At 40.6% G+C, this 16077-nt stretch overlaps 1 protein-coding gene across 2 annotated transcripts in view; it reads right to left on the bottom strand.

Moving 5' to 3' along the window:
- Positions 1-2239: 2239 nt before the first annotated feature.
- KL (klotho) overlaps positions 2240-16077 on the bottom strand; it is a 49222-nt gene continuing 35384 nt past the window's right edge. Inside the window, exons 2-5 of one of the 2 annotated variants that reach the window (XM_053563897.1) lie at positions 12413-12923; positions 11420-11688; positions 5909-7010; positions 2240-2798 (exon numbers count right to left, since the gene is read on the bottom strand). In XM_053563897.1, coding sequence (XP_053419872.1) covers positions 2764-2798; positions 5909-7010; positions 11420-11688; positions 12413-12923 — 1917 coding nt within the window. In that variant the 3' untranslated portion in view covers positions 2240-2763. Of the gene's footprint in view, positions 2799-2862; positions 5440-5908; positions 7011-11419; positions 11689-12412; positions 12924-16077 lie in introns of those variants that run through there. The other variant, XM_053563896.1, reaches the window with a different exon arrangement.

Raw genomic sequence — 16077 nt, 5'->3', positions numbered from 1 at the left:
TACAGAAAGGATATAGCAGAGCTGAAGGAACTGAAACAGTCAATTAGGGAACTTAAAGATGCAATGGAAAGTATCACCAACAGGGTAGACCATGCAGAAGAAAGAATTTCAGAGGTGGAAGACAAAGTTCTTGAGATAACGCAGATAGTAAAAGAGGCAGAAAAGAAGAGAGAGAAAGCAGAACGTTCACTGTCAGAATTATGGGACTTTATGAAGCGTTCCAACATACGAGTTATAGGAATTGCAGAAGGGGAAGAAGAATGCCCCAGAGGAATGGAAGCCATACTAGAGAATATTATAAAAGAAAATTTCCCAAATATCACCAAAGATTCTGACACACTGCTTTCAGAGGGATATCGGACCCCAGGTCGCCTCAACTCTAACTGAGCTTCTCCAAGACACATTGTGATGAACCTGTCCAAAGTCAAGACAAAAGAAAAGATTCTGCAAGCTGCTAGGAGTAAGCGCCAGTTGACCTACAGGGGCAAATCCATCAGAGTGACTGAAGACTTCTCTAATGAAACTTTCCAAGCAAGAAGACAATGGTCATCTACCTTTAATCTACTTAAACAGAACAATTTCCAGCCCAGAATTCTTGCCCCCATAAAGTGTGACACACACCAAGGCCCCACCCCTCTCCCTCCGTCCCTCTTTCTCCTTCCCCCCATAACCTTAACTGTCATTAATTGTCCTCATATCAAAATTGAGTACATTCATTCAAGATTTGGAAAAAATGATTCTGCGTTTTGTATGGAACTGGAAAAAACCCCGTATAGCTAAGGCAGTTCTTAGGAATAAAAATAAAGCTGGGGGCATCAGCATACCAGATTTTAGTCTGTACTACAAAGCCATAGTGCTCAAGACAGCATGGTACTGGCACAAAAACAGAGACATAGACACTTGGAATCGAATTGAAAACCAAGAATTGAAACTAACATCTTACAACCACCTAATCTTCGATAAACCAAACAAGAACATACCTTGGGGGAAAGACTCTCTATTCAATAAATGGTGTTGGGAGAACTGGATGTCTACATGTAAAAGACTGAAACTGGACCCACACCTTTCCCCACTCACAAAAATTGATTCAAGATGGATAAAGAACTTAAATTTAAGGCATGAAACAATAAAAATCCTCCAAGAAAGCATAAGAAAAACACTGGAAGATATTGGCCTGGGGAAAGACTTCATGAAGAAGACTGGCATGGCAATTGCAACAACAGCAAAAATAAACAAATGGGACTTCATTAAACTGAAAAAGCTTCTGTACAGCTAAGGAGACAATAACCAAAGCAAAGAGACAACCTACACAATGGGAAAGGATATTTGCATATTTTCAATCAGACAAAAGCTTGATAACTAGGATCTATAGAGAACTCAAATTAATCCACATGAAAAAAGCCAACAATCCCATATATCAATGGGCAAGAGACATGAATAGAACGTTCTCTAAAGATGACAGACCAATGGCTAACAAACACATGAAAAAATGTTCATCATCTCTATATATTAGAGAAATGCAAATCAAAACAACCCTGAGATATCATCTAACCCCAGTGAGAATGGCCCACATCACAAAATCTCAAAACTGCAGATGCTGGCGTGGATGTGGAGAGAAGGGAACACTTTTACACTGCTGGTGGGACTGCAAACTAGTACAACCTTTCTGGAAGGAAGTATGGAGAAACCTCAAAGCACTCAAGCTAGACCTCCCATTTGATCCTGCAATCCCATTACTGGGCATCTACCCAGAAGGAAAAAAATCCTTTCATCATAAGGACACTTGCACTAGACTGTTTATTGCAGCTCAATTTACAATCGCCAAAATGTGGAAACAGCCTAAATGCCCACCAACCCAGGAATGGATTAACAAGCTGTGGTATATGTATACCATGGAATACTATTCAGCCATTAAAAAAATGGAGACTTTACATCCTTCGTATTAACCTGGATGGACGTGGAAGACATTATTCTTAGTAAAGCATCACAAGAATGGAGAAGCATGAATCCTATGTACTCAATTTTGATATGAGGACAATTAATGACAATTAAGGTTATGGGGGGAAGGAGAAAAAGGGACGGAGGGTGGGGGGTGGGGCCCTGGTGTGTGTCACACTTTATGGGGGCAAGACATGATTGCAAGAGGGACTTTACCTAACAATTGCAATAAGTGTAACCTGGCTTATTGTACTCTCAATGAATCCCCAACAATTAAAAAAAAAAAAAAAAAGGAATATCTTCTGCCAAATTATCTTCGGGATTCTACTAGTCCAACATTTGTAAAATTTGAATCAAAGAAAATAATTTAATATTATTAAGTAAATGTAGAGATTTGAGTTTTGTTGGTTGGTTAGTTGGTTTTTAGTTTTACCAAGTTCTCCCAGCAGTGGGTTAAGAAATGAGTATGCTCTACCCCATTGGCCCAGAAGGTCCTTACGTCCAGCTCCTCCCCTCTGGCCAGCTCCTCCTCTCCTCCTGCCATAGTCCCAATACTGTTCTGAGAGACACCCTTTCTCCTTGCATCCATCTGGTGAGCTGCCTCTTCTGAAGGTCCCCCAGGACTCGAAGTTGGCATTAGGCTCTCATTATAATGTGATCGTTGAGTGGTTTTGAGATGTCACTTCTCAAGGCTCTGTTTTGTCCCTTTCAGATCCTCCTCTATTTTGCTGTCTAAAATTCTCTCTCAACTTAGCCCATGTACTAGCCCGAGGCACCCTCCTTGGCCCCTAAACCTTCTAGCCTGGCAGTTCACACCTCTTGCAGTCACACCTGTTTCTTCACTGGTCCAACCACGTCTTCTGTGGTTTTAAAAAAAAAAAAAAATTAATTTCAAAAATTAGCTAGCAACCACTCATATGAAGGAAGGCAAAGTTGTAGGTAGATTTATTATAATACTTTTTCAAGGAGAAGAATTACTTCTGTCTTCACTCAGGATAATTAAAGTAAATGTTGTATCAAGAAAATTATTTTTAAGCAATACATATTATTTAACAGTAATGAATAAGAAATTAGTCTAACAAATAAGAGTAGTTAAATAAGTTGTGATACATTCATATGGTAGAATACAACTCTTAAAAATCATGCTTTTGAAGGTTCATAGCAAAGGAAAGTTGCACAACAAAAATTAATACATAATTATATACAATATGATCTGATGCTAAATAAAATACATAGGAAATGTTAATAGAGGCTATTTCTGGATTATGAGATTATAGATAATTTTTTGTTTTTCTTTACATATGTAGTTTTTGTGGTTTTAAACTTTTTACAATGAACATATATTACTCTTGCAATCAGAAAAATATATACATAAAATAAGCTGTTCATTCTATAATGCCTAATTTTATTTAATAAGTCCCATTTTTTAAATAATATCACCAAAAGCTTATCTTTCACGAAAAAAATCATACCACCTCTGAAGATGATATATTGTACAGTACAGTATTTTATGAGACACTATGACCCTGTGTCACTGAGGTTAGTTGTGCCTATTATGACATTGGTTCATCTTGCCTGATAAACTATTGACTTATCTACAAAACTCCAGTGTAAGAGAGACACTTCCCAGTTTGAAAATCAGCAAGACTTATTTAAGGGGCATGAAAGGATAAGACCTAATTAGCCCTTTCTAAAAATCAGTAGCATGTTTCAGTTTATAAAAGTTCAAAGCAAAATTAGTTCAAAGCTACTTCCACACAAGTAGCTGCAGAAACATAAAATGGACCTCAGAGATTACAAAAACAAATCTTCTAGTGCTATCCAGACCAGATTGCTTTTGAATCCATTAAGTGTTTTAAAAACTACCAATTCAAAGAAATTACAGCACGTCTGAAGGGCTGTCTCTTTATTGAATGAGTTATTATTTCATCCCTATTCTCTCAAGAAAGGTCATTTCATTCATTCCAAGGTCTACTCAAAAATAAAGGGGTATATAATCAAATTAATCATAATATTGCTCATAATAAGCTTTTTCTTCTTTTCTTCCACCTAGAGCCATTGTAGCAGCCTGCATTTCACAATTGCTTTATGCTTCCTAAAGAGTCCAACATCTAAGGATTCATGTTTATTTTTCTGCAAACACTTTAACAATAGTCTCCTATAAACAAGGCCTTCAACAAGGCACCCATGAGACAAAGCCTCAAGGTCCCAGGGTTTAGAGAGTGCCTCAAAAACCACATAAAGTATAAATTTCCATAATTTTCTAACTATGTCATTCACCAGATATATGCATGTAAATGAACATTAGCAGTATTGGACAGAAACACTGCTTTAGAAAGGAACTTTCGAGCCTAGGGCACTCTGTCATTTCTTCTATATTCTGCCATCTTCTTTTTCATGGAAAACTGGATTCAACAGAGGTGCTGTCATTAGGCAGTGACATTACAGCTGAAAAATGGTTACTTGGGACTTAACTTTTTATTTCAACTCTTGCAATTACTACTTCCATAAAAACATCAAGTTTAGGAATACGTGCATGGGCAAATAATCTTGTCACTCAAATTTCTCTACAAATATTGTATTGATATGGTTATCAATTTCATGCTTTCATCACAGCATGTGTCATAGAAATTATGTTACCTGTCAGTTTTTTAATCACTCAGAAAGAGAACAAATTCAGGCACTATTCACGTTATTCAATATTTTACAATCCCTGTGCCCATTTAAAAATTCTATCAGTCCAACTTCAGTGGCTCACACCTGTTATCCCAACACTTAGGCAGAGGTGAAACTGTATCTCAAGGCTAGGTGTTTGAGATCAGTTTGGACAACATTAAAGAGACTCATTTCTATAAAGAATTACAAAATTAACTAGACATGATGGCACATACCTATAGTCCCAGCTATTTGACAGGCTGAGAAAAGATAATCATTTAAGCCCAGGTGTTCAGGGCTACAGTGAGCTATGATCAATGCCACTACATTTTCGTGACAGAACAAGATTCATTGCTCAAAGGAAAAAAAAACCTCCATCATAAGCCACAAAAAAGCTTTCTAGAAGTTAGATGCATGAAATTTACAGTTTCACAACTGAAAAGTGCAAATGATTAACAGCTAATGTGTGTGCATAACTATGTCAAAATGAATAGGAAAACGTTCAGAACTATTTGTAACTTCTTCTGCCTTTCTTTGAGTAGTAAAAAATAAGGAAAAGAGAAACAATAAAAGCAAAAAATATAAAGGCTATGAAAGTCAGTAAAGACTTTCGAGTGTGAAAAAAGCTGCATTCAGTACACACGGTGAATTCTTCTGGACAAAATCTTCCCAGAGTTTCGAGGCCTGGGAAACCATTGTTGTCAATAATTTTCCTGTAATGTTTCATGGACGGTTTGGGCTCAAACTGACTGGCAGCATAACGATAGAGGCCAAACTTCGGAGCTGTGCGATCGTTAAACGCATAAGCAAAGTATCCACAAAGATTGATACCATCCAATATGTAGGCTGGAAAAACAAAAGGCCAGGAGAGCGGTTATTAAAACATTTTTCACACAGCACATGGCTTTTACATAACCTTTGTGCGTCTGGGAAGTTTTCAATACCACTTAATAAAACTTCAGACTCAATTAGATGTAATCAGAAAAGGCTTCTTTTTTCACGAAGACAAGTAGGCAAATAGCAAGACAAATACTGGGCTACATTTAACAGCTGGTTTCACATAATGAAACCATGTACTTGGGTTAAATCTTTATGCATGTGAAGCAGTTAAATCTTCCACCTGAGATGGAAGACCTAGAAGCCTATGCCTTTACAGATACAGAGCTGGTGCTAGAGAGTTCCTGTCTTTTCCTTCTAGCTAAATTTCTTTATCCCCAAGAAAAATGCTAGGTATCTCTTGAACTGTTTCAGCAAGGCACAGAATGGGTAGCACGTGTGTTTGTGCGGGAGCGTTTACATTTCGGGGGCTCCTTACCTTTAAGTGCTTCATTTACATAATTCTGTATGTAGTACGTCCTTAACGTGTCTTGCTCGACATGGGGATTGTCATCGATTCCGTTGGATATGATATACATGGGGAGGTCTCCATACTTTAACCTCAGCCAGTTCAGCACTTTGCGTAATCCCCAGGGCACCACGGCCACCTGGCTGGGAGAGTTGAGCCACGTGATGTCCGTCATTTCTTGCACTTCGAGGTAATCATTATATTTTACCGGATCTTCTTTTTCCCAGTCTACAAGGATGGTGGTGTAATGGCTGAAAGCCAAAAAGTCAAAAGTTCCCTGGATGAGCTTTTTCTCGTCTTCCGTGAAGTAAGGTAGAAGGAAATTGTTTCTTTGGTTCAGCCAGTCCCTCATTACACGTGGGTAGTCTCCAGAGCCGAAAATAGGCTCGGCCAGCCAGCCAATGTCAAATTCCAAAACCCTCTCGGCCACTTCTCTGTCCTTTGGAGAAAAAGGGCAGGCTGGCTCTATCCAATCAGCCTGCAAGGCTATGGAGATCTCGCCTTTCTGAACGGGCCTGAACTTCTCATCATAGGCGCGCCAGGCCAGGGCGTGGGCCTTGAGCAGGTTGTGCCCGGCGCCGAGGCTCATGTTCCGCGTGTACGGCTCATTCATGGTGATCCACAGCCGGACGTGGCGCCCCAGCTCTTTGAAACACAGCCTGGCGTATTCGAGGAAAGCCAGCGCAGTGTGCGGGTTCTCCCAGCCCCCGTGCCTGGCCAGGGGCGGCGGCAGGCCCTGGTGCGGGGCTGCGGGCTGCCACAGCGCCACCACCGGGGTGACGTTGGCGCGGACCAGCTCGCCCGCCACGCAGCGGTAGTAGCCGAGGACCGTGCGGTTCACCTGCGACTGGTTGCCCAGAGGGAGCAGGAGGGCCCAGTCCAGGGAGAAGTGAAAATGCGTAACGTGCATTTCCCGGAGTAAGGCGATCTGGGGCCGGATGGCGGCGAAGTCCGCACAGTAGGATTTCCTCGTCTTGGCCACTGCCCCGTCCACTTTAATAAGCTTCTTACTGTGGTGTACATCCCACAGGTAAACATTCGGGTCGGTAAACTGAGACAGAGTGGTGTCCACCTGCAGGGGCAGATCTGAAGTGAGTCAAGGTAATTATTTTAACAAAACTAGCAAACAAGACAAGCAAAAATAGTAAGTAACCTTTCTAGCTGAGAATTTAAACTATTTTTCATGAATTGTTACGTTCCTTAGGAAGAAAACATTCTCCTTTCTTGTATGCACGTTGTTTTACCCATTCTTCTAACTCTTCTATTGTTACTTTCATGTTTTTTTAAAGTCTGGATTTGTTTAGTCACTTCACAAAATAAGCACTGATGATTCTTGCATATCGAAAGTCTGTATTACCTAAGCAGAGGTTTTGTTTGTTTTGGTTTGGGGGTTTGTTTTTTTGTTTGTTTGATTTTGGGGGACGGTTTGTTTTTGAGACAGTCTCAATTTGGCACCCTAAAGACCAGGTTCTCACTCTACCTCAGGCTGGTCTCCAACTCCTGAGCTCAGATGATCCACCAGACTCTGCCTCTCAGAGCGTTAGGATTACAGTCGTCAGCCACCATGCCCAGCCACGCACAGTATTTTTTGGAAGTTTTTCGTTTTTGTTTTTTTTTAATATAAGAAATCACTAATGGTTTGAGACTTTCAAATAAAAAAGAAAAGAAAAGAAAAATCTTAGAATCTGAGTTAGAGTCCGAAAATAAAACAATATTTATAAATTATATTATACTTCCTAAAATCTTCTAAGTTGAGTTTCACTTTAGGTAGAAGAGGTGCCAAATAAACAAAACTCTTGCCCTTTTTTTGGCTTTAGAATCAATGACAGAATTTTAACCAATGCAGTCTGACTGATGGTAGAAAGTCTGATAAAGAATGTGGAAAAAAAACCAGTATTGTCATCTCCACTTAGTGGGATTTCTTTACATACTTTTTTATTGTCTAACTTATTTTTCTGTAACAATGATGATAATAGTTCTCTATCATATGATATAAAATCCTTCAAAATGACAATAGGTATTCAGGAAAAGTAGGCAAATTATAAAATCAAAATTATAAAATTCTCTCTCCATGTGCATACAGTGGAGAGAACTCAAACTGAAAAGTGCACCTGGAAAATCTACAACCCAACCCAGTTTTCTCATCTGAAATAATCCCATTATAACAGGTTCTTTGGTCTGATGCTATACATAAAACTGGGGGTGAGAAGCTACAGCAGAGGTTTTGTTGCATTTCAGGAGCCTGTTGCAAATGCACTGTTATTTCTCTGGAGGGGTAAGGGCTGTGTTTATAAAAGAAAGTAATGATAATAAAAAAAAAAAAAACAGCGTGTCAGAGGGAATTGCTTTTTCTGGAGAATTGTCCCTTGTAGAAGAACACCCACGCATGCATTTCCCCTAATGCTGTGGGAATGCTGTCAGAAATATTTTTCCACTGTGATGCACCCACAAATCATGTTTCCTCGGCTTCACAAGAGAAAATATTTGCATGTTCTTTTGAAGTAAAAGTGTTCAAAGCTTGAAGAAATTTTTTTGGATTATTTTTATAGAACTCAGAGCTGATGACAGTCCTAACTTTTCTAACATAATTGTTCCAAAACAACAGCTTTTATTCAATTCATCTGAAAACAAACATACAAGACTAGCATATAGTTTCTGCGGGAAGAAAAAAAAAATCTCATTCTTAAAAATGCAGGACATTTACAAATGAGTGTTGAGGCAACACTAAAACCTAACCTCCATTAATTTACTAAAAAAGGAATTAATAAAGTGGGACCTTTAAGAAGGAAGGGGCATAAAGTATATATTTACTATATTATGGAAGAAACTTTCTCCTACCAGGGACCAGTGTTAAAGCAGCTCTGTACCCTCACTCTGGAGCATATTCTGTATTTATATTAACTATTAGTATTAGTGGTTATAGGAAAACAAACCTATCAGCTGGGAGATTAGGTCCAAGGAAAGTGACGATCTATGTGAATGGTCCTAAGGCAGGTCGTGTGCTTAATGGAATATTATTTTTAAAGTTGTTCAGGTGAAATGCGTGCCTCAAATCTTGAGTTTGAAATACCGGCCAGGAGGGAAAAGATGAATTTGGATGGCCTAAAAACAACTTCTCAGTGCGGTAATATAACGTCTTACAGTACTGCTTGCAAAGGAAAACCCTGGGAACTGACGTAACACTGTTACTATGCCCGTCAGAAAGTGAGCCTGGGAAGGGCACTGCCAATTTAACACAAAGCCCCAGGTGAAAACCAGAAGGAGAGAACAGCAATCTGAGCCTTTCCCCCACCAGAGAGCTTCCAGGGAAGTTCCGTCCGCTGTGGTTAGAGGGACACGATTTTGTGTCTGTTGGAGAAGGGACTGAGGCGCTCTGCCAGGTGGAGGGGTGGTTTCCCCCACCTGAGAGAGGTGGTCCTGGGCTGCTGAGTGGCTGAGATTAGAGCACATTCCAAAGACTTGCTTCTAAGGAGTAGGGAAAGGAATTCTCTCCCCACATCTCCCTTGCTGTTTGCTGCCATACTTGTAGCTTCTGAGGAAACTTTTCTTCTCCCTTGGGGAAATAGGATGTAGTCTTCACACTTTGTACTGCCCAGCAGTTCCCAAAGCCGGCACACAGCCCTAGCACGGGAACACAGCAGGAGAAAAAGGGCTCCCCAGCACCCCCACTCTGGCCCGTGTTCCTCCCCGCTGTTGCTGCCGCAGAGACCCTGGAGAGGCCTCTCCACACACAGCCCCAGATAAAAGGCAGAGGAAGGAAAAGCTGCAGGAGATGTTGCTTCCTCCCTCTTCGTGCCGCTCCTCCTCTCCCTCACCTGAACCCCACTGTGGATCCACTTCAAGAGGAGAAATTAGGAAACGGAGATTCCATATGGCAGCGGGGTTGGAGAAGGAGCCAGATGGAGCCGGCAGGAACCCGCAAAACCAGGAGGGAGCTGAGGGGCCTTTCTCCTGCGCTCACTCTTGTTATTACAGGGGTCCTCAGTCCTTACAATGCAAGGGGGGATTTAAGTGTCCGAGGCTGCCTCTAAATAAACTGGATGTTCTGAAAAAGATGTAAGAATGATCCAATCCATCAAGAAAACTGTTAAGGGAAGTGTTGATTAACTTTTATAAATAGAAGGTTTTCATTTGATCTGTAAAGGAAAACAGCAACTGTTTCAAATAGAAGGCCTTTCCTCAAACCCAAGTGCCCTTCCAAATACTTCTTTCAATGTTATGATTTGTAGAAACAATGAATTGGCTCCAAGAACCCAACGTGCGACAGCCCAGTGCTTGTCTGTGGACATGAACTTGGTCTCTGCCCTGACTGCTATTCTCACATTCAGGCCATTCAGCAGCTTCCCCACTTTACTCACCATCCTGCCCTGGCTGCGCCTTCTCATAAATTGCGTGTCCGTCATTCTCGCTCAATAGACAATTTTGCGCCTATGAAAGCAGGGGTCCCCTACTCATCACATTGTGCCCTTACCAGTTCTCCCCTAACCGAGCCACCCCAGCCACTGACCCAGGGTTTTTGTACACGCTAAAGCTAAACCAACAAGTGTTTACTGAAGAATTCAATCAAACTCTGGAAAACAAGTCCCTTTAAAATTAGGGAAATGAAAAAGAGCATTGGGAGCTCACTACCTAGTAGACGCTTAAAAAGTATTGATCAGAGTGAAAAACTTCTATACCATTTCCTTGACCACTGCTAAGAAGAACACTCCATCCAGGGAATCTTTGGAGCTAAAGTTTTCTTTTTCTTTTTCTTTTCTTTTCCTTTTTTTTTGAGACAAAGTCTCAAGCTGTCGCCCTGGGTAGAGTGTCGTGGTATCACAGCTCCCAGCAACCTCAAACTCTTGGATTTTAGCAATTCTCTTGCCTCAGCCTCCCAGATGGCTGGGACTACAGGTGCCCACCACAACGTCCAGCTATTTTTGTTGTTATTGTTGCAGTTGTCATTGTTGTTTTACCAAACACAGGCCAGATTCGAACCCACCAGCCACGGCGTATGTGGCCAGTGCCCTACCCACTCAGCTACAGGCGCCACGTAAAGTTTCCTTTTTCGAGGAATTTCTGCAAGTTTTTTATGGGGTCTGCAGTTATGTCTCTGGAGGGCTCAGTCTAATGTTCCTGCCTCATTCTTAGCAGCCCCACTGATATCTCAGATATTTCAGAGTTCCATGTTATATCTTATTTATGAAAAACTCAAATTCTTTTAAAAGGATAGAAAAATCACAATACTGAAACAGAGTATTTCATCTTGTTTGACTGTCTTACCTCTTATTTGATCTTAACTATTCATATGTTTTTAACATGTTTGCCTTTGGATCTAACTTAAAGTGCAAGATGAAGATTGAAAGATTTTTGGAGAGAAAGGTGCAGCATTCCATCTCAAAGGATGGGCAGGGTGACCGTGACAACCAGCCTAATAGAAATCACTACTTACTAGTGATAGGGCTTGGGGAGACTGCTGATTGGTTTTGTCAGCTGACTTACTTGAATGTAGTTGTCAACAACTCCCCAAGCAAAGTCACAGGGAAACGTCCCTTCTAGGGGTTGGTTTTCAGGTAAAGGAGGGAAGCCGTTTTTCTCTATCAGCTTTTGGTAGAACAAGGCTGACGACTTCGGCAGCAACTTCTTATCCTGGCTTAGAAAGTCGACATAGAAGAGTCCACGCCTGATGCTGTAACCTCTGTGCCACTCGAAACCATCCATGAGGGACCAGGCCGTGTACCCGATGACATCGACCCCATCCAGCCTGATGGCTGCAAAGGCGAGAGAGGACAGAGCAAACGTGACCCTTCGCTGGGCACTCACATCACGATGCAAGTGCCCCCCAAGGGTTTGACTACTTAAAGAAAAAAATATTACATATAATGCTCCTTATTTGGTAAACCTGTGACTTATTGACAAAGGTTTTAATCAAATTTAGATAACTCTCCAAATAAATATCCTCACAAATAAATAGGCTTATCTCCAATCTGTTTTTATTTGGGTTTCGGAGCACAGGACAGTTTATTTCTAACCTATGCTTCACAGGGCGAGGGAGGTGTCTCGTGTTCCAACCTAGGCACCCAGCATTGTGCATAACACGATAAATAAAGGCTTTAAAAGCATGAGCTAGTTACTATTTTGTTTAGAAAATGTGGATATCCCTTTTTTCTTTAAAGCGTGTTTTATTCAGCCAAAACAACGAGAATTCAAAAATGTTTATAGAAAGCTAAATATCAGGGGATTTATTTTTTGCTCAATTTAATCTGAAAATCTAGATTAGTTGTTTGAAAAGTTTAATAATTGCAAATGTTAGAACCCTGTTTCTCATTTATAAATGAGTTTTCAAAATTAATTTGAGTTCCCTAAGGTCCTAAATAAGAAGGCTGTCATGTGAATGCACTCCTGCTATTGCTGAAATGGATTTCTACATGTCGACTAAAAGCTACAAATTCCCATAGTTTAGAAATGAGAATCCCCCCACCCCTAAAATCGTACCTTTTAAGGCTTCCATTATGAACTTTTTGAGGTAATACATATACTTGGCATCATCTTTCTTGGTGGTCCCTGAGACAAACCAGCCATTTTCCACAATAAATATCTGAGGGTGGTTATATTCAAGGTCAATCCAGGAAAGCAGTTGCCTCAGGCTGGGAGATTCTACTTGGCGGAACTTCATGTGAGGGTCCAACAACTGAAAACTCAAGGTTGGTCCAAAGGACAGAGCAAAAAAGTCTGCTGTTCCCTGGATGATTTTTTTCTCAGATTCAGTAAAATTAGGCAGAACAGATGAAAGGTTATTCTTCATGCTCTCAGGATAGTCACCATCCACAAATATGGGTTTGGCAAACCAGCCAAGTACGAAGTCAAGAGATTTTTGGCATTCTTTGATGCTGTGGTCAGTCATTCTTCGAGGACTGATCCAGTGGGAGCTTAGAGCAATGGACACCTGACCTCCCTGAGTTGGACGGAAAGAAGTATTGTAGAGATGCCAGATTTTGGCATGAGCCTGGAAAGAGAAAAACCATGGTAAATTTATCTCTGATTGGAAAGAGCAATGTGATACATATTTGAATCCCCAGCTCTAGTTATATCTGTTTCTCATCAAGCCTAACATAATGACTAACCCCACAATGTAAAAATCAGCTGGAACTAATAAATTATTTCAAAGGTAGGTCACCACACAGTGGGCAGCTAGAATTATTACCATTGTTTTTAGCAAGTCAGTGGAAAAATGTCCATGTCTTGGGTTGAGTGTGTAGTTATCCATATTTTGAAAAGTTAATGAAATAAGAATTTATTATAATGTCTTACTATTTAATTGACTTTGGATTATGTACTTTTTAATTTATGGGTTTTGTGAAAAGAACCAATTCCCCATCTGTGATCACACCAGGAATTTCTAAGCAGGATTATGGTTTTTATCCTAAGAGACTGGGAGTTTTCAAACCAACTCAAGTTGTTGGAGTCAATCTCATACTTTATAGTCATCTCTCATAACTAAAATTCTAACACATGTCCTCACTATCTTCGTTCTTCTGTAAGAAGAACCAGCACAGTAAATGAAAAAAACAATTCCACTATCCAACCTTGGCCTCTGCTCTGGAACACTGGGACAGGACTGGCTTTCCCACAGACCCGGGGTGCATGGTATAAGCCAAGAGCAAAAACAGCTAAGTAGAGCTATGAGGAGCTCAGGTGCCCATAGTTAGCATCAGCTGGCATTTCCTACAACGATGAAAAGGACTTTGTGTCCATCAAACCAACTTTACACCCCCATAAATTCTTACTGACTTCTGCTATCTTATTTTCATTTGTTTCCTTGTTATTTACAAAGAATAGTATTATAGGTTTTCTCCCCTCTCTTACTTGAATTGAGTTTCTCTTTACCTTTGAATTCCTTAATTTACTCTCCCTATTTTTCTACAAATACAAGTGCTGTTTATTAGCCTTTTCGTCCTCCAACGTATTCCCTTTGTAAACTCCATTCTGACTCTCCATTTGATTCTATATAGTGTCTAAAATGATCATGCCAATTTTCATTCCACTCCCTGGGCCTGAAGACATTCTTTTGTTCAGTGAGCCAAATAGCCTCTTCGTATAGCCTAAGTATTCCTCTCGTGGTTCATTCCAGAACAGGCGTCCAAGAACAGCCTCATCAACATTCTTATGAGTTCAGCCAAACATTTCAATGGAATAAGATAGTTTACGCCTAACTTCTCTTTTTAGTTTCTTAGTGAATGTCTGTTATGTTTCATTTCACTGAATGGACTTTTTCATGACCTGAAACAGCTATCCGTATGCTAAGAAGAAAATGGAGAAGAAAATGTTGATCAAAAGAAAAGCAGCACTCGCTTCTGTGATCCAGGAAATCAGGGACTTAATGATGCCCCACTGTTGCCAGTTTTGAGATATCTCTCACACTTTCTCTACCTTCCTCACTACCACCCCCATCTTGCCCTTCCCAGGTGATGGGAAATCTCATGATGCCGTGGAACAGTTTAACAGAAACTCAAGGGAGCAGCCCAGGCTGGTACTCAAGGTACTTCTTGAGCTCTAGAACCAGATGACTATCCCAATTTGGCCCAGCTTGAGGCCTCTAGACAGTCATGTCCTACATCTAACAGGCACCCCTCTATAGAACAAGTGCTGAGTAGGGACAGCAATGCATCAGGCTAGAGTGGGAACAACTCCACAACTCCCGTAGCTGGTGTCATACAATATAATTGTTTATAATCATGGAACACTCTTCCATCCTCAAGGACCCTGACGTGGCTTAGAGGAAGGTCATCCAGGAAAAGACAACTGACCTGGGCCATGGGAAAGAGCAGATGTCAGATAAAGTTCTTGCTGCACCATTTTTTAGTCAGGTGCCTTTGGACACATAATTTCACCTGGATAGGTATGCCTGACTTTCCTCTGCCTCTCCCAGGGATGCTTTAAGGATTACAGGAGAGAATTTATGTAAAACTCCAGAGATTATAATAGTAGTGTCTCACAAATGTTCATTGCTTCCCACCCCAAAGGATGAGAGATGAAAAACACTGTAGGGAAAGTTTCCACCACCTGCTAAGGAATTCGGCTCCCAGCAGTGATAAAACCTGGGGGTCTGGAGCAGAAGAGACTTAGGGTTAGATTTGCAACTCCTCTGTCTGTGACCAGCATGAGCCTCAGTTACCTACCTGTACAAACAAGAATACATTTATTCTCTACAGGGACATTGTGAGGACTAAGTGATGTACTACAGGGGAAGGAGTCTAGTAAGTAATTGATTATTTTGGAAACACTTTGGAAAGCAGCTTAGGTATCATTTGGCTAAACTACTCACCCCACTGCAAACCCTTCTTAGATCTGTTAGTGACTGGTCTCTGCAGTGGCCCAACGAGGTGCTGTCCTCCATGTGTGGCATATTCCCTAAATGACCTGCCACACTAAGCTGTGCCTTCCTTTGGGCACCAAGCTCCTTAGATATAATTCTCTCACATCAGTTACTTCACATGGTGAGGCCTATTCCTCTCCCAGACTGAGCTCCCTGAAGAGTTCCTTCAGCCCCTGTCTGTGAACCTGGATTCAGCTCAGCATCATCACCTCCTTGGGAGCCAGCTCATTCCATTCGCAGATAGCAGATATGAGAATTACCATGAGTCAGAGTACCATGGGAAAGGTCACCATGTAGGATGACACAAGAACTAATGCTGATTAATACTTAATAGGGAGATGATGATGTCATGTCTAGCACTGACATCTAATTCTCCCAGGTATGTGTGTTTTGTAAGCTTGTTGTCTTAAGATGAGATTTAATAAAGCTGTTGACGGGGACTCAGAGAAATAACTGTGTGGGCAAGAATGTTCATCTAAATGCTATTTCTAATAGTCAAACATCGAAAACAACTAAAATGTCTAATATTCAAATACATTTACCATCATATATTCATGTTTTAAAACATGATGGTATAATGAAAGAAATACTACTATTTCAGCATTTCAAATAAGGCAAAAGAATACCTATTAACATGTAAAAACATTTCTAAAATGCTAACTGAACAACAAAAAAAAAAAACAGGTTATAAAACAGTAAGCAGGATTTAATAAAATTTTTATCTGTAAGAATGTATAACTCGTTAAAAGAAGTTTTATGGCAGGATTGTGGGTCGTATAATTCT

This window comes from Nycticebus coucang, chromosome 15 (assembly GCF_027406575.1).
Source record: "Nycticebus coucang isolate mNycCou1 chromosome 15, mNycCou1.pri, whole genome shotgun sequence".
Classification (NCBI taxonomy): domain Eukaryota; kingdom Metazoa; phylum Chordata; class Mammalia; order Primates; family Lorisidae; genus Nycticebus; species Nycticebus coucang.
This window is presented reverse-complemented; position numbering and strand designations above follow the sequence as displayed.